General features: G+C 55.0%; 2 protein-coding genes across 10 annotated transcripts; one reads left to right on the top strand and one right to left on the bottom strand.

Annotated features, from left to right (window-relative positions):
* Positions 1–1442: 1442 nt before the first annotated feature.
* On the top strand, positions 1443–10370 carry TRIP10 (thyroid hormone receptor interactor 10). Of its 3 annotated transcripts, XM_036847848.1 has the most exons (15): positions 1443–1554; positions 2726–2841; positions 2926–2982; positions 3854–4001; positions 4079–4141; positions 4349–4453; positions 4540–4668; positions 5279–5425; positions 5544–5738; positions 6790–6957; positions 7221–7330; positions 9144–9276; positions 9495–9640; positions 9720–9841; positions 9953–10362. In XM_036847848.1, exons 1-15 carry the CDS (start codon positions 1531–1533, stop codon positions 10099–10101), a joined length of 1812 nt encoding a protein of 603 aa, XP_036703743.1. In that variant the 5' UTR covers positions 1443–1530; the 3' UTR covers positions 10102–10362. The 3 variants fall into 3 exon arrangements, with proteins under 3 accessions (XP_036703743.1, XP_036703745.1, XP_036703744.1); XM_036847850.1 differs by lacking the exon at positions 6790–6957 and having other exon boundaries at positions 9953–10370; XM_036847849.1 differs by lacking the exon at positions 5279–5425 and having other exon boundaries at positions 9953–10361.
* An 80-nt stretch (positions 10371–10450) lies between these two features.
* SH2D3A (SH2 domain containing 3A) lies at positions 10451–20936 on the bottom strand. Of its 7 annotated transcripts, none has more exons than XM_036847840.1 (12): positions 20837–20936; positions 19612–19859; positions 18022–18158; positions 16044–16393; positions 15590–15666; positions 13593–14083; positions 13344–13459; positions 13013–13187; positions 12789–12924; positions 12093–12278; positions 11374–11575; positions 10451–11259 (listed from the first exon to the last, which is right to left on the bottom strand). In XM_036847840.1, the coding sequence occupies exons 3-12, from the start codon at positions 18088–18090 to the stop codon at positions 11154–11156; spliced, it is 1908 nt and encodes a 635-aa protein (XP_036703735.1). In that variant the 5' UTR covers positions 18091–18158; positions 19612–19859; positions 20837–20936; the 3' UTR covers positions 10451–11153. The 7 variants fall into 7 exon arrangements, with proteins under 7 accessions (XP_036703735.1, XP_036703736.1, XP_036703737.1 ...); XM_036847842.1 differs by having other exon boundaries at positions 10452–11259; positions 12813–12924; XM_036847841.1 differs by lacking the exon at positions 19612–19859 and having other exon boundaries at positions 20837–20913.

Below are 20936 nucleotides of genomic sequence, written 5' to 3'. Positions count from 1 at the left end.
AGCCCCCTACCTGCAGCTGAGCCCTGACCTCCGCCGAAACCTAGACTCCCCGACCCCCTACTACCCTCAGCCTATACTGAGCCTTAATCTCTGGCTGAGCTTCCACCTGGACTGACCTCAGATTAGGACTGACCCCTGACCTCAGATTAGGACTGACCTGTGGACCTTAGTTTGAGTCCCAGGCCTTCGACTGGGTGGCTGACCCCTCTGCTAAGCCTCCTATCCCGGTCAGACTCCATCCCAACTGTGGTGCCGACCTGGGATGAATTCCAACTTCATTTAGAGGCTGAGACCCTACTCCCAGGCTGAGCCACCGAGTTCCAGACCCCAGGCTGAATTCCTGATTCGATCTGATCCTCCAACCTCGGGAGCACAAGTCTACTTTGTAATTTGAAGTTTTCTAACTCAGAAGCCACCAGCAGGTGGGGCCAGGTCCTCGCAGAGACATCTGTCCCAGTGTGGGCTCCCGGAGCGATCTTCCTGGGCTCCTCGGTTTGTGTACTGGGAGCCTGCGGGCTCAGAGCCTAACTTGTCCCCGGGGGCCCGGAGCCCCCAGCCCCAGCAGGGCGACTGTCACCTCTGTAGCCAAAGAGAAAGCACCAAAAGAGGGAGAGGATGAAGGAGGTTGCTGCTAGGATCTCTCCCCTTTCATCCCAGTGCCTCAAAGGGATTAACAACGTGTGAACAGACTTTTATGAGAGGGACGACAGACTTCCAAGCCCCAGGGTTCTAGGGGCGGCGGGGGTGGAGTCAGAATCCCAGGGTCGGTGCAGACAATTAAAACTGATTGGGCCTTAATGGATGCAACTGGAAAATGGGCAGGTGCAGGCTCGAACTGGACGGGAGCCGGGGAAAGGCCTGGGCCCGGCGCCCCAAGGACAGCTCGTCCTCAGTTTCCAGGCGCAGATTTGGGGAGGGAGGCAGGATGCGGTGGGGGCGCTAATGGACCAGGCCTTGGCGGAGGCGCGTCCTGGACAGGATCGAAGTCCTCCCATCCGCCCTGTGGCCGGAGGGACCAGACCATTAGTGGGACGAACGTAGACGTCTGGAGCCGGGCCGGCCCGCAAGAGCGAGGTGACCTCAGGTTCTCCCTGCGATGGGGTGGGGGAAGAACCTCTTGGGTTGGGGTTTTAGTGTCTTGGCCCTTTAATGAATGGTTGAAAGGAAAAAGGAAAGGAAAAACAATCCAGGGCGGGGCAGGTGTGGGGAGGACAAGAGGGTCCTAAGGGATTTGGAAAATGGGTGGGGGTCCTTTAAGGAGTCTGTCCAGTGCCTTCGGGTGGCATCGTTCCTTTAAGAGGGGGCGGGGCGTCTGTTGGGCCCCGCCTCCTGGGGTGTGCCTCACCTTTAGGGGGCTGCGCCGGGGCTCTGCGCGGGCGGGGGCGTGGCAGAGCCTATGGGGCGTGGCAGAGCCTGGAGTGGGCGGGGCATTAACGGGGCGGGGCCGGGCTCAGCGCCCTGGGCTGAGTCTCCCGGCGGCGGGCGGTGCGGGCCGGGTGCGGCGGCGGCGTTGGCATCGGCGGGAGCAGCATGGATTGGGGCACCGAACTGTGGGTGAGTCCGATCCGCCCGGCTCCAAGTTCCTCCCTTCCTGGGGTCCAGACCCCTGCTTTGCCCCTGCAGTACCCTAGAGGGGTCTCTGCGCTTTCCCTTCCATCGACCCCTGGAATCCCCGCTTTCCGCCCTCATTCGGAGTTTCCTAGGGCGTTTCAGGACGCCCGGGAGCGGAGGGCGACCTTGCAGGAGCGGCGTAGGGAAACTGAGGTACGGGCTTCATAGTGAGGAGGGCAGAAGAAGTCCTGGGACCAGGCCGGGGCGGCCGGGAGAGGTCACCTATTTTGAGCGCCCTGACTGGGCCGGCGGCTTATCTTACGGCCCCTGGGCCCCTGCCCGCCCTCCGCCTGTCCGACTGGGGCGGGGGAGGGGACCCTCTGGCCACTATCAACCCCACGTGGGACCTGGAAGTACAGACCGCCCTCACGTTGCCTATAATCAACAACTAGGGGCTTGGGACGCTGTAGGGGGAAGGGGGCTGCGAGGCTCGGCCTCAGCCCCCTCCCCCAGCCCGCCCTAGGCACTGGGAGGGGCCGCCACCTGACCGCCTCGAACCTGTGCCCTGGAAGCCCCAGAAATTTTCCCCTTTCCTAGCCGGGACCTCTGACCCCTCCTCTTTCTGGGAGCGGTGGCACTCCTGGGTTCCTGGGTGTCCCGGGGTAACTAGATCGCCCCCCACACCAATGCTGGGATTTCTTTTGGAGGCGCAGTGGAGTCAGTGAGGGAAACTGAGTCACCCTTCGGGGCACCCGGGGAAGCATGGCAACCAGGGGAACCTGGTGCCCACCCACTGGCCATTCAGAGGCCCCCCAAGCTGCGGGGAACTCTGCGCCTCTGGCCCTGACTCACGCCAGGCCGGCCGGATTTTCTGGAATCTGGGGGGGATTAGGGGAGCCGGGGCAGGGGGAGTGGCCTTGTCCCATTCCACACCTCTCTTGGACGTCGGGAGAGGGGACCCTGTAGTCCAGCTGGGGCCCCGCCCCTGTTCCCTGGCCCTTCCCGGGAAGGGGAGGGGGTTCCCGCCGGTTTCCTGCCTCCCCCCGCGCCGCTCCGGGGCGGGGCCGGGAAGCCACGCCTTCTTGGAGCTCGGAGCCTGGAGGCTCCCCTGCCGCTTGGTCGGAGGCTGTGGGGTCCCAAGGTCTTGACCCCAGTCCTCCCAATCCCCCGCTAGGATCAGTTCGAGGTGCTCGAGCGGCACACGCAGTGGGGTCTGGACCTGTTGGACAGATACGTGAAGTTCGTGAAAGAGCGGACGGAGGTGGAGCAGGCTTATGCAAAGCAGCTGCGGTGAGACCCTAGGGTGGCCTCGCCCTGGGGTTAGGGGGAGCGGTTGGAGGACTGGGGGCTCAGCCTTCCTGCCTTTCTCCGTAGGAGCCTGGTGAAAAAATATATGCCCAAAAGACCTGGCAAAGATGACCCAGAATCCAAGTAAGAACGAAGAGGGGATTGATGCAGGGCTAGATTTGGGAGGGCGGGGGGTATGGGACCCACTTCTTCTCCCTCAGGCTGGGCCACCCAAGCAGATCCCTCACTTCTCACCCCAGTTCCACCTAGAGGTATGAGCTTGGATGCAGAAACCGTATTACCTGTGTTGGAATTCTAAATCCACTACTTTCCAGCCAAACTGATTCTGCCAGTTGACTCAAGTTCTCCGCCTCTATTTTCCTCGCCTATTAAATGGGAGAGGCTCCAACAGTTACTAAATGAATGACTCTGGGCAAGTGACTTAAGTTTTGTGCCTCTGTTTTCCTCTCCTGTGAATTGGGGATGATGATGATGTCCTTGTAGGGGCTCATGTGAAGATTAAGAAAACGTGTTAAAACAATGCCCAGACCATTTCACTTTATTCCAGGTCCCCAGGTCCAGAATCCAAAAAGCTCTAGAAATCAGAAGTTCTTTTGGTCACTTGTTTGGAGGCAACCTCCGACCTGAACTGACTTGATGTTAATTACGTTCATTACGGTCTTGGTTTTTATCCCACTTAGCGTGGATATTAATATTTCTCCTTGCAAAAACATTTATAGTATTTGGTTACAGCATGCTGCCGCTGACACCACTAGGGTGATGCAAAAAGATGGTGTAAGCATCATATCCCCTTTCTAAAACCCCCCAAATTCTGAGAATTCTGAGTTCTTTGTTCCCCCCCCCCCCAAGGGTTGGGGATGCAGACCAGAATTTATCATTGCTTCTGGGGTGAATATCTTGGGGCTCACATTTTCTCATACAGAGGTGGGTCCTGGGGCATGTGGCTCCTGGGGGCCCTGACCCTCAACCCCTGTCCCCCTCCACCGCATCCCAGGTTCAGCCAGCAGCAGTCATTTGTGCAGATTCTCCAGGAGGTGAATGATTTTGCGGGCCAGCGGGAGCTGGTGGCCGAGAGCCTCAGTGTCCACGTGTGTCTCGAGCTGGCCAAGTACTCACAGGAAATGAAACAGGAGAGAAAGATGGTGGGTGATCCCCTCTCTGGGATTTCCCAAGGGCCCCTGAAACCAGGGTGAGCCTTATCACCCCCCTCTTTCCATAGCACTTCCAAGAAGGCCGTCGGGCCCAGCAGCAGCTGGAAAGTGGCTTCAAGCAGCTGGAGAATGTGAGTTTGTGGGTGTGGAGAAGCGTGGCTCCGGCCCCGAGCAGCTGGGTGAGGGTTGCCAATCCACAGAGGTATCCTCTTTGTCTGGCCAGGACCCCACCTCTGCTGTGGGTTTCCAGCCCCGACCCCCATTTGCTGGGTGACTTCCCACCCATCCATGAAACTTTGGTTGGTGGCTCCTTCATTCTGGTTCTGTCCCCAACACAGAGTAAGCGTAAGTTTGAGCGGGACTGCCGGGAGGCTGAGAAGGCAGCTCAGACGGCCGAGCGGCTGGACCAGGATATCAATGCTACCAAGGCTGATGTGGAGAAGGTGCCTGTGGGGTCTGAGACACGCTTGGGGGTCAGGGTTGGGCAAGGCTGGAACTGGGCCATGACCCCCACCTCGATATTCCTCAGGCCAAGCAACAAGCCCACCTTCGGAGTCACATGGCAGAAGAAAGCAAAAATGAGTATGCAGCCCAACTACAGCGCTTCAACCGAGACCAGGCTCACTTCTATTTTTCTCAGATGCCCCAGATATTTAATGTGAGTGCTCCACACCCCCAGCCCCACCCTCCCCCTGAAACTCCAGAGTTAACCAACTCCTACACATTTGTCAAAACCCTGGCTGTAATGCCCTAACCTCTAAATTGAGAAGGAATTAGAAACAAATAGTTAAAAGTGTGCTCCGCTTTTACTCAAGCTGTTCTTTCTGCCAGATTTGTCTTTCTTTCCTTTTGCAACTCCTACTTATTCTTCCAAGCCCCAACTCTAACAACACCTCTGAAAGATCTCGAATTTCCCCTCTTCTGTTTCAGCCTTGTACTCTACTCTCTGTCCCAGCCCTGGGACTGGCAGTATTGGTGCTGGGTCTGCTTTTTCTTGAAATCCCTGGCTTCACCTCCTTTGAGAAGCCTTTCCTGACTCCCTAGGCAAGGGGAGGGGAGGTCCTCAAATTCTCCTCTGAAATCTCCCTGGCCTCCTGTTTCTTCCCTGACCACATTGAGCTGGAAGTCTGTGTTCGATTCTGTGTTTCCCTGCCAGACTGGGCTTGGGGCTGGGGCCAGTGTGGGTCTCCATCATGCTCGTGGAGTGAATCACTCTGCCACCAGCCCTTCCATCAGCACCCCGAGACCCCACACCCCTGTCCCTGCAGAAGCTGCAGGACATGGACGAGCGGCGGGCCACCCACCTGGGGGCTGGGTACAGGCTCCTGTCAGAGGCTGAGCTGCAGGTGGTACCCATCATCGCCAAGTGTTTGGAGGGCATGACGGTGGCTGCGGATGCTGTGGATGCCAAGAACGTGGGTGCCTGGTCCCAGTGGGCCACAGGGGCGGGGGGGGGGGGAGGGCAGAAGGAGGAGCCCAAAGGCTACGCGCCCAGCCTTTCCCCTGACTGCCCCTCACCATCCCCTCCCCCAGGACTCCCGGGTCCTAATCGAGCTGCACAAGTCAGGCTTTGCCCGCCCGGGCGACGTGGAATTTGAAGACTTCAGCCAGCCCATGAACCGCGTGCCCTCGGACAGCAGCCTGGGCACCCCCTCAGATGGACGGCCCGAGCTCCGAGGCCCCGGCCGCAGCCGGGCTAAGCGCTGGCCCTTCGGCAAGAAGAACAAGGTGGGGGCCGGGGCCCTTGGGGTGGAGGGGATGGGTGTGAGTGGAGACAGCAGGGGCCCCCACTGAGTCAGCCCCAGCCGCCGGAACGCTGAGTCCTGGGCAGGAATTTTTCTCTTGGCTGCTGGCCCGGGCTGGAGGGAAGGAAGGCGGCCGGGCAATTGGCCTGGGAGTCCCCTGAGGCTGGGGAGTGGGGGGCAAGGAGGGGGGCCTGTGGCGTCTGTCTGCTGCTTCTCAGGATGCTGGGAGAAGAACTGCTTTGGGTATTCAGGGCTGGGTGAGGGATTGGGACACCAGCCCTAGGGACTCCCCCCCCCCCCCGAGTCTCTCCAATCCTCCGGTGCGTCTCTGGGCGCCCCACCCTCAGGCTGGTTTTACTCGGGATTTTTAGCTTTCAATGTCAGGCACATACCTGGACACCCTTGGCTTCTTACACCTTTGACAACCCCCTCGTCCCTAGTTTATACCTTGACTCCTGTTTTATACTTTGGATCCCTCTTGATGTATACTTTGATCCCCTTCTTCAGTTTATACGTACGTCCCCCAGCTTAAACCCCAGCTGTAACCCTTTTGGTATTTCATGCCTTTGACCCTTCTCTCAGTTTGCCCTTGACGTCTATGGCCCCATATTTGTCTGAGACCTTGATTCCTGCATGCTTCTCCCTCCACCTTCTAGACTGTGAGCCCAGAAAGCTGGGGAGGGGGACAAGAAACATGGGCCTCCCTGTACCCCCAATCTCCATTCTAGAAACTGGACATAGGATGCAAGGGAGGTGGAGGGTGGGGGAGGGGTCTGGCCTTCTGGCTCACAATCTAATTAATGCCCTCCTGCCACCTCCCAGATTTTTGTGTTGCTCTCTGCATGCATTTTCTGTGTGTGTGATTGTGCATCTTGAGTTGTGGTTTTCTTACTTTTTTTTTTCTTTTCTTTTCTCCATTTGGTTTTTTTTCCCCTTTTTCTTTATTGCATCCATTGTCCTTCCGTTCATCCGTCCTTGTTCTCTACGTCCTCCTGCCCGTCCTGACCCATGTCCTCCCTGGCCCCTGCCGGTAGCCGCGCCCTCCACCCCTCTCCCCCCTGGGGGGCCCCCTGCCCTCGGCATTACCTAACGGACCCCCGTCCCCCCGCTCCGGCCTCGACCCCTTGGCCATACTGAGTGAGATCAGTAAGTCAGTCAAACCGCGGCTAGCATCCTTCCGCAGCCTTCGAGGCAGCCGTGGGGTAAGTGAGGCCTCCGGGGGAGGAGGAGGGGGCGGCCCCAGCCTGCCCAGCGGCCGGGTGGCGGGACCCTGGGCTCGCTTCCTGCCGCCGGCTGGGCCCCCTCCTTCCATGGCCCCACCTGGACCTGCTTTGCTCTGTGCATGGCCTTGCCCCCCAAGAACCTTGGGTGGGGAGGAAGATGGACTTGGTGTGTCTTAGGCATGTTTTAGACCCTGGAAGCTCAGACTCTGTGTTCCCGAACTCAGTCTTCTTCCGCCTTGCAGACAGTGGTGACCGAGGATTTCAGCCACTTGCCTCCGGAGCAGCAGAGAAAGCGGCTTCAGCAGCAGCTGGAAGAACGGAACCGTGAACTACAGAAGGAAATCGACCAGAGGTAAGGTGAGGGGGTGGGCAGGTAAGGAACAAGGTGAAGTAATAAATGAATTACATTGAAGTGGTACTCGAAGATCTCCTCCCCAACAAACTCCAGGCCCTGATGGGTTTCTAGGTGATTCCTACCACACTTAAAAGAAACGGTGACTTCCCATCTTATATAAGTCATTCCAACAAACAGAAGAAAAGCGAAAGCTGCCAGCTCATTTAGGAGGCTGGTGGAATCTCAATTCCAAAATTGAGTTAGCAAGAATTCAAGAAGAGGGCATCCCTGGTGGTGCAGTGGTTGAGCATCTGCCTGCCAGTGCAGGGGACACGGGTTCGAGCCCTGGTCTGGGAAGATCCCACATGCCGTGGAGCAACTGGGCCCGTGAGCCACAACTACTGAGCCTGCGCTCTGCAACAAGAGAGGCCACGATAGTGAGAGGCCCGCGCACCGCGATGAAGAGTGGCCCCCGCTTGCCACAACTAGAGAAAGCCCTCGCACAGAAACGAAGACCCAACACAGCCATAAATAAAATAAATAAATAAAATTAAAAAAAAAAAAAGGAATTCAAGACGATAAAATTATAAACTTATTTAATTAACTTATGATCTTAGATTGCAAAATCCTAGCCAAGCAAGTCCAATGGTGTATTAAAAAAAAAAAAAATCATGTGGTGGTGGTTATTGCCCAGCTACATGAATGAATTTAATGCCACTGAACCATACACTTAAAAATAGCTCAAATGGGAAATTTTATATTATGTATATTTTACTGCAGTTAAAAAAAATAATAAAAAGACCACAAAAAAAGTCATGATCATTCGGGTGTTATCCCAGTAATGCAAAGATGGTTCAATATCAAAACATCTATCAGTCTCACTTACTACATTAATTGGCTAAGAGAAAAAGAAGCATATGGTTATTCATTTAATAACTCAAAACACTTAATGTATTAACGATAAAGAAACCTGCCAGATTAAAAAAAGAAAATCTTTACTCACTCTTTCCAAGCAACAAGATTCTCTTCCCAGTCCTCTTACATAATAAGAATGACGTTTGCCACTTGCGGACAGACAGCCAAATGGTGTTTTGCCGTTTGCACAGAACTTCTTGTACAAAACGGCTTTTACTGGTGTAAAGTTCCATTCGAGAACTCTGTCATTCCTGAGTTCTTATAATGGGGGGGTTACGGGTGCATGCTCCGGAGTCCAGACGGACTGGCCTTGAATTCTAGTTGTTTCCAGTTTCCTCCTCTTTAATGTGCATCAGGTACTAGGACTGGAAAGAAGTTGAACCCAGGTTTGACATAGTCCAGAGGACCATGCTTGTAACCATTACATGGAGGAAGTAGGGACAGGGGACTAATGATAGTAATACTTAGCGTTTATAGAGTGTTCCTGTATGCCAGGCACTATTCTAAACCCCTTATGTGGATCATTAGAATTCCCATTTTCCTGAGAGGTTGTGAGCAGAGGTAGGGCCCTGACTGTCCTGTTTAGTGCTATATTTCTAATGCCTAGAACAGGTTCCTGGTATGTAGTATGCAGTCAATATATATCTGAATACATAAAGGCACTGTTCTCATCTTCACAACAACTCACAGGAGATATATAGACATAGCTATATAGATCCCGTTATTCTCTTTTTCAGACAAGCATACTGAGACACAGTTTCAGTAACTTAACCCAAACTCACATAACTAAGAAATGCCCACCCTGGGATTTGAACCCAAGCTATGAAGCACTGGCTGAGCTCCCTGAAGCAAAGCCCACATTTTTTGTTTGTTAAATCACATGGGATTCTTTCTCCTCCGTCCGTTCTCACCCTAGGGAGGCCTTGAAGAAAATGAAGGATGTATATGAGAAGACACCCCAGATGGGGGACCCGGCCAGCTTGGAACCCCGGATCACAGAAACCCTGAACAACATCGAACGGCTGAAATTGGAAGTACAGAAGTATGAGGTCAGGGAAGACCCTGGGGAGGGGCGGGGCCGGCAGGCCTGGCTGAGTCACTTCTTGGGGGAGGGAGGGGGACAGGGAGGTATTGGGGGGGGGGTGCTTCAGCTGTTTCTCATCACTGCCTTGGGTGTGCATGGGTGATCTCAGGAAAACCTCCAGGCCAGAGCGGGCTGACCCCAGAGCCTGGCCCTGGAGCTGACTGTGCGGTCCCCTCCTCTCAGGCTTGGCTGGCAGAAGCCGAGAGCCGGGTCCTGAGCAACCGGGGGGACACCCTGGGCCGGCACACTCGGCCTCCAGACCCCCCAGCCAGCGCCCCACCAGACAGCAGCAGCAACAGCAACAACGGATCACAGGATAATAAGGAGAGGTGAGCAGGGAGGCCGGTGTGGGTCTGTCCCCGGACCCCGGGGGGACCTGTCTTCACCTGCTTTGCCTTCTCCAACCAGCTCTGAAGAGCCCCCCCCCGAGGAGGGTCAGGAGGCTCCCATCTACACGGAGTTCGATGAGGATTTTGAGGAGGAGCCTGCATCCCCCATAGGTCACTGTGTGGCCATCTACCATTTTGAAGGTAAGGACAGCCTGGGGGGGCACATCGGTGGCTTTGGGGGCGGTGTTTGGGGCTGGGTTCTGTTGAGATCCGCCTCCAGCTGACCTGAGCCCACCGCCGCCCCCATGACAGGGTCCAGCGAGGGCACCATCTCCATGGCCGAGGGCGAGGACCTCAGTCTCATGGAAGAAGATAAAGGCGACGGCTGGACCCGGGTCAGGCGGAAACAGGGAGGTGAGGGCTACGTGCCCACCTCCTACCTCCGCGTCACACTCAACTGAACCCTGCCAGAGGCGAGAAGAGGGGGGCTGTTGGCTGCTGCTTCTGGGCCACGGGGGGTGCCCCAGGACCTACGCACTTTATTTCTTCCCCTGTGGCTTCAGCTGAGACCTGTGTAACCTGCTGCCCCCAGCCCCAACCCCTCACTCCTCACCCCAGATGGACCCACTGTGCCTTCTACCATCGATGTACATACTCATGTTTCGAATCTTTTCTTCCTGCCGCTCGGCTGGGGCCGTTTTGTTTTATATAAAAAAATGATGGAAAGCTCCTGTAGTCTGTGCCTTATTAGGAGATTTGGATACCGGGGTTGGATATTCAAATACCACCCTCCTTAAGGGCCACGCAGGGAACGAGGAAGGGGAAGCAAACTTGGGGACACCATAGACAAACCCTGCCCCTTCTTAGGAGTTGGGTGATTGTCTCTGACGCTAGTAGGGAGGAGGGTGCCAGACGTCACCCCTTCGGTGTTCACTGCAGCTCACCAAGGACAGGTAGCACCCGTTGAGCACCTACTGTGTGCCAGGCATTCTCCACCTATGAACTCATTCAAACGTTGAGCTTTCATCCCCACCACAACCCCTAGAAAGTGCACAGCCCCACTTTTATGTTGAAGGCCAGCACAGAGAAGTCAAGTGATCCAGTAGAAGTGACACAGCTTTTAAAACGTATTTGAACTCAGTCTTCTTACAGATCTGCAAGTTCTCTTTAAGATTAAAAGCCACACGTTCACCCTTTGTGGGATATGCGAGGGGGCAGGTGGGAGAGGGCGTCCAGAGCCTCCAGACATCTGGGTCTTCTAGTGTGGGGAGGAGGCTGCCCTCCGCCAGGATCAGTGTGCCTTTTTAGGGCACAGGGTGGGTTCTTGCAAACCAGGTCCCCTCCTGTGAGGCAGGGTGCAGGTCCCCACTGCATTTGGCTGTGTGAGGAAGCTTGGGCGGCTTCCTTGGTCTCCATGGAAGCCTTGGTATCCCAGCGTGAAGAGGGGGGTCTGTGCTCTCAATGGTCAGGCTCCAGGCGCTGCGACAGGACGCTGAGGACGCGCTGGAACTTCTCAAGACGTGTGGCCCACGGCGCCCCAGCTCCTCGGCTCCCCCAGAGCAGCCTCCTCAAGAAACCAGTGGTCAGGGCCTCTCTCAGCTCCGGGTGGGGGCGGAATCCTGGGGGCGGGGCCAGACGGGGCTGGGGGCGGGGCCCAGGCAACTGCCTTGCCCCTCCCACACCTGCCTTGTTCCCTCGGGACTTTGACCCCGGAGGGATCAGCCTGAGATTACCTGGACAACTGGGTAGGGTGAGCCGGGAGGGGGCTCCTGAGTCTGCAGCAGTGGGGATGGGGCGGCTGAGGGGCTCGGTGGGTGCACGGGGGCAGTCTGTTCCTGGGGCGAGATCCTGGGGGACCCACCTTAGGGGTTGTGCCTGGAGATGGAGCCACGCCCGAGGGTGGGATTTGGGGTCCGGGCAGTCCTGCGCGACAAACTTTTTGGGGGGGAGGAGGTTGGGCCATGTTGGAGGGACAGCGGGGCTAAGGTCACCGGTGAAGGCAGGGACGACCCAGGTGGGGGATCCTGGAGGCTGGGCTGCCCCAGGGCAGGAGAGGGGTGTGGCTCTGAGCTCAGCGGGGGCGCCGTTCTATTCTACCAGGTTGAAGGTCTGAGTCATTTTGGAGGGAGCTGGGCATTCTTGGTGGCGGATCGAGATCCTCTAGGGGCAGGGCCTTCCCAGTTGGGAGAGTGGCAGTGGGGCCCTGTGGGCGTGGCTCTGGGGGGCTGGGCCGCCCTTTGGGGGCAGAGGGCACTGTTTCCATCAACACTGCAGGTTGCGGCGTGTGTTAGGGTGAGAACCCCGTTGGGCCGGGCCGTCCCAGTTTGGGTGGGGCTCTGGGAGGCGTGGTGGGAGGCTCTAGTGCCTGGCCTGGTGGGTTTGGGGGCACCGAGTTGGAGCATGACGGGTGTTCCGGGATCCTCTGGCAACCCGGCGCAGAGGAGGCGCTCACCTCGCAGGCGCCGAGCCGCCGCCTCGCGGAATCTGGGCGCGTCCCGGGCCAGCAGACGCGCCCGGTGCAGGGTGCGCAGCAGCCGCTCGCAGCTCTCGTCCAAGGGCCCGGGGAGTTCCTCGCCCTCCAGCAGGCGCACCGCGGGCGCCACGTACGGCAGCGCCACCTCCCCCGGGTCGCAGGGTCCTGTTGGGGGAAGGGTCTGGGCTGGGCTAGGGGCAGAGGGCGGGTCCTAGGGTGAAGAGGGTGCGACATACATTGGGCCGAGGCACCCTAGGACAAAGCAATGGTTGGGGTCTGGGTCAGAAACAGAGGCTTGAGCCTGGCCCAGAGCAGGACCGGGGAGTGGCCTAGGGCAGGGGCGGAGCCTGGGACAGAGTGGGGGCGGGGCCTAGGGATTAGTTCCCGACCGAGACTCGCACAGAGGGCGGGGGCTAGGGCGAGGAGGGCGGAGCCTTGCTTAAGGGGCGGAGCCTAGGACCGAAACAGCTGGCGGAATGTAAGGCCAAGGTGGAGCCTAGGACAGAAGGAAGGGGAGGGGTTTGGCACGAAACCCAGAGGCCAGAGCCTAGCATAGAGCTGGATGTGAGTCAGGGGCCGGGCCTAGGGCAGGGGGCGTGGCTTAGGAGAGAAGCAGGGGCGGGGACCTAAGACCCGGGCGGGGCTTAGGACCGGATTGGGATTCCAGTTAGTTACCACTCATCGAAAGACGCCACTCACCGGCGCCCTCATCCAGCGCCCGCATCAGTGGCTTCAGCTCCTGCTCGAAGGCCAGCGCAGCCTCGGTGTGGCTCCTTCGCAGCTGGCGCCACGTGCGTTCCAACCGCGACACCTGGAGGAAGAGACCTGAGCCCGCCTCCTCTCCACTTTTCCCCATTACTTGCTCTCTGGCCTCCTCCCCATCCCTGCTTCCCACGCACCTGGGGCATGAGCAAGGCGCCCATGACCGCGGCCAGTCCGGGCAGGTCTCCCGCCGCCCCTGGCCGCAGCGCCAGGGCCAGCTCCACCAGGCCCCTCAGGGCGGCCGCGCGCTCCTCCAGCGGCCCTGCGCAGCCCAGCACTGCCAGCGCCCCCGCCAGTGCCAGCGTCTCGAGCCTGTGGAGGCGGAAGGCAAGGGTCTGGGGGCAGTGGGGAGGTTTGCAATGCGGGGGTGAGGAGGGACAGTCGGTGGCATTGCCTATCCCCCACCTCCCTAGGGGACCGTGAATGGGGAGGTTTGGAGACCCTAGGAATTCCAGGTGGCTGGCTCACCTCTCCAGCAGTTCCAACCTCAAGCGATGCCCATGGGGAAGTGTGAGCAGCTCCAGACCAGAGGCGACCCCCATGGCGCCCCGCTGGGCCTTCGTCACTCCCAGGAGGCCAGTCGCCTGGCGATGGGGGGCCAGGGTAAGAGTAGAGAAGTCAAGGGAGCAGAGTGAGTATACAGATGTGAGGTGGGGTTGGGCCTTGTCCTGGCTTCAGCCCCTGCCTGGGGAGGAAAAACCTCTGTAGGTGACCCACCTGGCAATCCACCAATAGCAGGTGGAGAGCGGTGCTCCCAGGATGGTGCTCCAGGAAAAGGCCATGGAGAGTATGCAGGACTTCGGTTTCCAGGGGCCGATTCTGGGAGCCCAGCAGGCAGAAGGGGTTGTCAGGTGGGCAGAAAGAGACCTCTGCCTGCGGTCTTGCAAAACATCTGTTCTCCTCCTCTTCCTCCTCCTCCTCCTCAGTCTCCCACCATGGCGCCTCTGGCTCTGGGCAGCTATGGCCAGGAGGTGTTCCCTGGGCCCTGGGCACTCGGGGCACCAGCTCACAGTACGTTGGTGGGCGTCCAGAGGCATCAGGCAGCATCAGTGAGGATGTTCGAGGTGGCTTGGTTGGTGCCTTGGCATGAAGCTGCCCATCAGAGGCCCTGAGGCTGTCAGCAATGGACCCCAGGGGAACGGGCACCTTTAGCAACACGGAGTCACTACCTGTCCGAGGCAGGGCAGATGCAGGCATAGTGGAAGCTCCTGGGGGTCATACAAAAGGGGGTGAAAGAGGTACTCAGAGAAGATAGCTGGGAGGGGTCAGTGGCTTCATGGGCTACTAACCTCCTGGTTCATCCACTCATTCAGCCAATAACCAGGTATCCCAGCTTATCTTGGTGCAGCTTTGAAATTGAACAACTTCACCAGCATCAATGCTACACACTTACCAATGGTTTGAAAACAAACGTTCTCTGACACGTATGTAGTTTTGCAAGTTTTGAATACTACATTTCAAGTTTGAATTCTTTGTTTTTACCCCTCTGATTGAAGATGGTAAGCCCTGACTGTGTGAAATTAAAATGAAAAATCTCATTCAAAATTCACAAAGCTACATAAGCATCAAAGAAACTGAATTTATCAAAATTTCAAATGATGTCTTTTGTTAAGTTTGTGGCATATTTACTTCTGAGGTTATTGGAACTTAAAACTGCACCCAGACTTTTGGGAGACTCTGTATTTACTAAGCATTTAAGTCGACCCTGTTATAGGGGCTTAAAACCTCCCCACGGTTCCCAGCTAGCTCTGAATAAGGGCCAAAGTCCTCATATTAGTCCAAGAAGCCCTCACAGTTTGAGCCCAATCTCTCGTGACTTCCCCCTCACTCCCAGTGTTTCTGCTACACTCACCTCCTTTTGGTTCAATGAACAGTTCAAACTCTTGTTCTGGCCCCAGGACCTTTGCACTAGCTGTTCCCTCTGCCTGGGTCATTCTCATCCAATTATCCACGTCGTTCCCTCCTTCATCTCCTTCAAATCTTTCCCCATGGGACCTTTCCTAACTACTACTTAAAATTGTAATACTCACTACCATTCCCATACTCCTTACTGTGTCCTGCTTTTAATTTTTAACCCAAAGCATTCGTAATTGACTCATTTTTGTTGTTCATGGTCCTTCTTCCTCTAATAGGATGTTGGCTCCACTTGAGCAGGGATCTTTGTCTTTCTTGTTCATTGACGTATCTCAGCACTTAGTAGAGTGTCTGGCACACAATGAGGGCTCATGTCGAATTGGGGGGGTGTGGACAGGGCAGTCAGGGTATAAGGGGGACTCCTCCTTTATGTAGGATGGTCAGGGTCAGCTGCTTTGAAGAACTCACATTAGACAAGAAGGAGTCAGCCAGGTAAAGATTAGGGAATGGACTCTCCAATGGTGAGAACAGCAAATGCAAAGGCCCTGAGGCAGGAACAAATTCGGAAGGTTCCAGCAACTGAAAGGAAGACTATGTGCCTGGAGTGAGTACGGGATGTGAGAGGAATTATTAGAGAGATCAGCCATGGTTAGAGAACAGAGGGCTTCTTGGAATCATCGTAAACCCATATTTTTAAGCACCTACAACGTTCCTTAGTCCTGTGTTTTTTCGTCACCATGACAACATTGAGAGCATCACCATCTCTTTTTTCCAGGAGGTTAAGTCAGCTGCCAAAGTTCACTTGGGTAATGAGTGGCAGAGCAATCTCTGAGCTATGTATTGTCCTGGAAGACCCTTACCTGAACCAGGGTGGTCTTCTGTTGGCTGCCCCATATGCTGCAAGCCTGCGGGCTGACTGTCACTCCGCTTCCTAGCCCTGGGGACAGAGGTGGGGGAGATGTGTTGTCCTACTCTGCACAGAGCAGCCCCCATCAACACCCAGAAAACCTTACATCCCATCATTCCACTGGTGGGAACCAGTGGATCCCAACCAGGGTGCCTGATACCCCCAGGGGACACTTGGCAATGTCAGGAGACATTTCTGGTCGTCACAACTAGGGGGATGGCGTACAGAGGATTCTACTGGCATCTAGTAGATAGAGGCCAGGGAGGCTGCTGAACATCCTACAATGCACAGAACGGCCCCCCACAACCAAGAATAATCTGGCCGCAAATGTCACCAGTGGACAGTGCCGAGGTGGAGAACCCTGGAGGGTGTTGGGTGTCGTCAGGGAGGTTGGGAGCCTGTGGTACCTGAGTGGCTCTGTCCAAGCCGGGCCGTCTGGAAGGGTGTCTTCACTAAAGCTGCGTCGAATAGGTCCTTGCCGCGTCACTGGCCTGGACGCCACAGCTCCAGTGGCCTGGGACAGTGTACGCTGGCCGGTCACATAGCTGCGAACCAGGGCAGGCAGGCTTGGGAAACGCTCATCTTCCAGCTGAAAGAGGGCTGTGGGCCGGCCTGGCCGGGGGCGCAGGGCCACACGGAACACCTCGAAGTGTAAGACTGAGCCCCGCCAACGGCAGGAGATCACAGGGTGGCCCCCACGGGACTTAGATGCACGAACTAAGAAGTCACCATCTTGCTGAAGGAGGGCCTCAGCCTTCTGGGGATGGAGGACAGGGGCAAGGGGTTTAGGCATAAGCCTGTATCAGTAGTTAATGATGACTCCCCACCCCGCTCCACCCACTCAAAAAAACCTAGAGACTGGGTACCTTTGTGTCAGACCATTTCTTCTTTTTTCACAGGCATACCTCTGGACTACATTTCCCAGGCCCCCTTGCAGTTAGCTGTCATGTGACAAGATCTGGCCAATGGTATGAGGGTAGAAGGACTGTGGGGAATGTCCCGACCTGACCAATAAAATTCTCCTGTACAATCCTACAGGTTCCATCCTCTGTCAGTTGATGTCCCCAAAGCCCTGGGGGATGGCGAACACACAGGATGGAAAGGGCTTGGGTCTGACTCATTTTGGAGCTCTGCATCCCCTCAGATTGTGACATGAACTAGCCCTTACATTTTTTTTTTCTAATATTTATTTATTTAGGCTGCACTGGGTCTTATTTGTGACATGCGGGATCTTTAGCTGTGGTATGCGACTCTTAGTTGCGGCATGTGGACTCTTAATTGCAGCATGCATGTGGGATCTAGTTCCTCGACCAGGGGATCAAACCTGGGTCCCCTGCATTGGGAGTGTGGAGTCTTACCCACTGGGAGTGCAGAGTCTTCCCTGGACCACCAGGGAAGTCACACCCTTAAATGTTGATCGAGTCTGGCTGGTGACATCTTGGAAATGTTTTTTACAGCCACTAGCCGACACTGACTTATGCAACTTCCAAACCAAGGACATGCACTGAGCTTGCTATGCAAATGTGGCTTCCAGAAAAGCCATTCACTGGGTCCTTCCAAACAGACAGTGGCCTTTAAATCAACCTTTAAAAAAATGGTCAAGCAGTCTTATGCCAGCCATGGTGGCTGGTGTGAAAACAGGGGCTGAGGGCCACAACATCGTAGAGGGGCAAAGTGGAGCTGGTGATGGGGGCTGGGGACTGGACAGTATGCGCAATGGACACATGTATAGCCCTTGTTATCTTCCAGGCACTGTTTTAGGTGTAAAATGTATGAACTCACTTCATCCTTTACCAAGGTTAAGAGGTAGGTACTATTATGCCCATTTTACAGATGGGGAAACTGAGGCCCAGAGATATCAAATACCTTGCCCTAGTTCACACCCAGTGTGAGTTGTAGGGATGGGATTTGAACCCAGGCTGTCTGGCGCTAAAGTGTGGTGTTTTAACCACTAAGCTACACTGCCTCTCGTGATTTGATTGGATACCCCAGGTCCTGGGACTCCTGAAGGTGACCCCTAAGTTGGAGATGAGGGTGAGGAGCTTTGGATTGAGAGGGAGATGGGCCCCTGGCGGCCACGGGTGGCCTGGGATCCAGAGAGAGAGAGAGAGAAGCAGAGCCAAGGGGTGGTTTGAGGGGTCATTAGGACCCTCTTCAATCCCCAACACCATCCTCAACACCAACCCAAAGGAAGTGATAATTTAAATATAAGAAGTGACATGCCACACCAACCAAGCTTCAAGACAGTCCCCAGCCCTTAAGCCACTCTTTCTGATAGACCTTGACCCTAAGCCCCTCATCTGGGATCCAGGAGTCCCCGGTAAGTCAAAGGTGGGTGAGACTCCCCATCAGGTGGTCCTGAGGTCCTGCAGGAGGCAGCGGTACCTGGCGGGACAGTGGGCCGTGGTACCAGGGTTGGCCAGCAAAGTCCTCTCCATCCTGTGGCACCTGCATGGAGCTCTCAGGGGCAGAGGGTGCAGGGGCTGTGCTTTGTACTTCCAACAGGCCCCAGTCTTCCTCATCTGTAAAATGGGAATAATTACTCTTGAATCCTGAGCATCCGGCTCAGCCCTTCCATGTTCCTCATGGTTTTGAAGACAGCAGCCCGTATCTTATTGAACCTTAAAATGCAACTCTCTCTGTATATGCATATATAAAAATATATATTATATTTTAATATATGGTATATCTTTACTAAATTATATATATTAAAATATTTTAATGTATACTATATAATATTTTAATATAGAATATTTAGGTATTTATATTTAAAATATATAAATATAATTATATATAAATATTTATATTTAAAATATATAAACATTTTTGTATAACTATTTATATATTTATACTTTAAAGATGTTACCCATAGTCCAATTATATATCTTAATTATAAATTATATCTGAATTATATTTGAGATATATATATATATCATATTAAAATCAGGTTATGAGTAACTTTAATTTAGAATAGGCTGTGATTTCATGGAAAGAGTCATGCATTCACTGGGATTCTTGCAAAGGGAAAAGACCTCCACATTGCTTTCAAATGTAATGCAGTTTTTTAATGCAGATGACATACTGCTACGTTTTGGCGAAATTTAATTAACAAATTCACTCAAACCAATATTCATGGGGCACCCACTGTGTGCCAGATGCCCCTTCTCGGCACTAGAGACCTAGCAGTGAAAAACACAGACCAGAATTCCTGTCCTTAGGGATGTTCTAGTAGGGAAGACAGTGATTGGAAAAATAAGTAACTAGATGAAGTATAGGATAGATCCGAGAGACCTAAACAAGAAAATGAAACCAGGGATGGGGTATGAAGATTCAAGGGGTGGAGTTAAGATTTTTCCATAGGGTGGCCCGGGAAGGTCTCTGCTGGTGAACATTAGGAGGATTTTGAGGGAGCAAGCCAGGTGGTTCTTGGGGTGAAAGAAATTGCAGGCTGGGGAGAATTTAATTTACTAAAGTCCGTAGCATCTCAGCCACCTATATGCATACTCAAGGATTCTTAGATTGTACAAAAATCTAACCCATAGGTGCCTTTCCAATGTAACGACATTTTTAAGGACATTAGAAGGTCACATTTTTGTAGACTTGTCAGCAAATAAGCATTTGCAGATTTTCATATTTTGGAGAGGATCCATTTCCTTATTACTGCAGTCAAATTTAGGTCTCAGATGCTTTAGGACATGTTAATCATGGCCCAGGCCTCAGGCCCCTGTGTGTCTCAAGTGTCTGGTGGAAAAAACTGCCCTGGATGGGAGGGAAGCAAGGGGTTTGCTTTTTGCTTCCCCTGCCCCCAAGATCTTCTGGGCCTGGCGGGGTCTGCAGGGAAATAGCACCCGGATTCTTATGACCTGAGTCAGCTGGGCTGAGGGCCTGAAAGGGTCAGGAAGTTCCCAGACTGGGCCCTAGGTGGCTTAAGGAGCGGGGAAGCTGAGCAGAGCGCTGTCTCCAGGTGCCGCATACCTGAAAGCCAGGTGTGTCTCCTGGATGCCTGAGCACTTCCTGTTTGTCACCTGGGCCAGGCCCGGCCTTGGTCTTAAGAGTCCCCGGACTCCAGCTTCCTCTGTCTTACGTGCCCCTTAGTGGGTGTGGAGGTGAGTCACTGACAAGGCTCTGATTAGTTCAGGGGGAGCTCAGAGTGGGCACAGGCCAGCCACAGGCCAATTCAGTCATCCACCTGCCCTGCGTCCTTTGGAATAATTTCTGGATATCTGGGCGGAAGAGAGAGGAACAGGGCAGAGTCAGGAGAGGGGGTGGGTGAGAGGCAAGCGTGGGGAAAGGAGGAGGGGGATTATTCATGCTCTGTCGACCACATACACGTGCACACACGTGCAGGAGGGCAGCCGCGTGCACAGAGACACAGGGACACAGGTGGACGCGGAGCCTCAAACTTGAGCCAACACTGACTGGTTGAATGCTTCCTGCGTGCCAGGCTCTGTGCTAGACCCTGGAGAAAGAGTGATGAATGAGACCAAGGCCCCTCCGGTGGGCAAGACACAAAACAAATAAGCGCGGGATGAATGAAGGAGGTAATGTCTAAGGGTGAACAATGAAGCTGATAAAACAGGGAAATGTCAAGAAGGCTGGCTGGGGCAGGCCACCTTAAACAGGTAGTCAGGAGGCTCTCTCCCACCAGGTGACATAGGAGCTGAGATCTCAGTAGAGGGGAGACAGTGATGCAAAGATGTGGAGAAAGAGCAGTCCAGGTGGGGATATGGCAAGTGCAAAGGCCTGGAGCTTGCTTTTTACATCTTACAACATCAGGGAGGCTGGTGGGGCTGGGTGCTGTGAGCCAGGAGTGAAGTGGAGAGCAGTGAGGTAGGCAGAGACGATGCAGGAACTGGTGCACCTCGAATTTTCATCTCAGTGGGATGTAAGGGGAGCTACGGGAAGGGTCTGAAGTGAGGGAGGGGCACCATCTGGTTTGTGGTTTAAAAAGATCGTTCAGGCAAAAGTGAAAGCAGGGAGGCTTTCCGTGTTGCACAGAAAACACGCTTGGAGGAGGACGCCCAGGTACACGGACACGCGTGATACACAGTGCCCCAGTCAGGCGACCCCTTTTACGTTCGCGGACGCGCGTGGACAGACACCCAGATCCTCCCTGCGAGCTGGTAGCCCCACCTGGAAAAGACAACTCCCTGCCCCAGTAATCTCCCGGTCCTGGATCTGCCTGGGGTCCCTCACTCACCTGGGCCGGGACCCGCGGAGCTCCCAAGAACCTGGGGCCGGGCGGAAGCCTGAGGCGCTGCGGCTCCCGACCCCTCCCTCCCCGCCCCAGCCAGGTCCAG

This window comes from Balaenoptera musculus, chromosome 3, assembly GCF_009873245.2.
Source record: "Balaenoptera musculus isolate JJ_BM4_2016_0621 chromosome 3, mBalMus1.pri.v3, whole genome shotgun sequence".
Taxonomy (NCBI): domain Eukaryota; kingdom Metazoa; phylum Chordata; class Mammalia; order Artiodactyla; family Balaenopteridae; genus Balaenoptera; species Balaenoptera musculus.
This window is presented reverse-complemented; position numbering and strand designations above follow the sequence as displayed.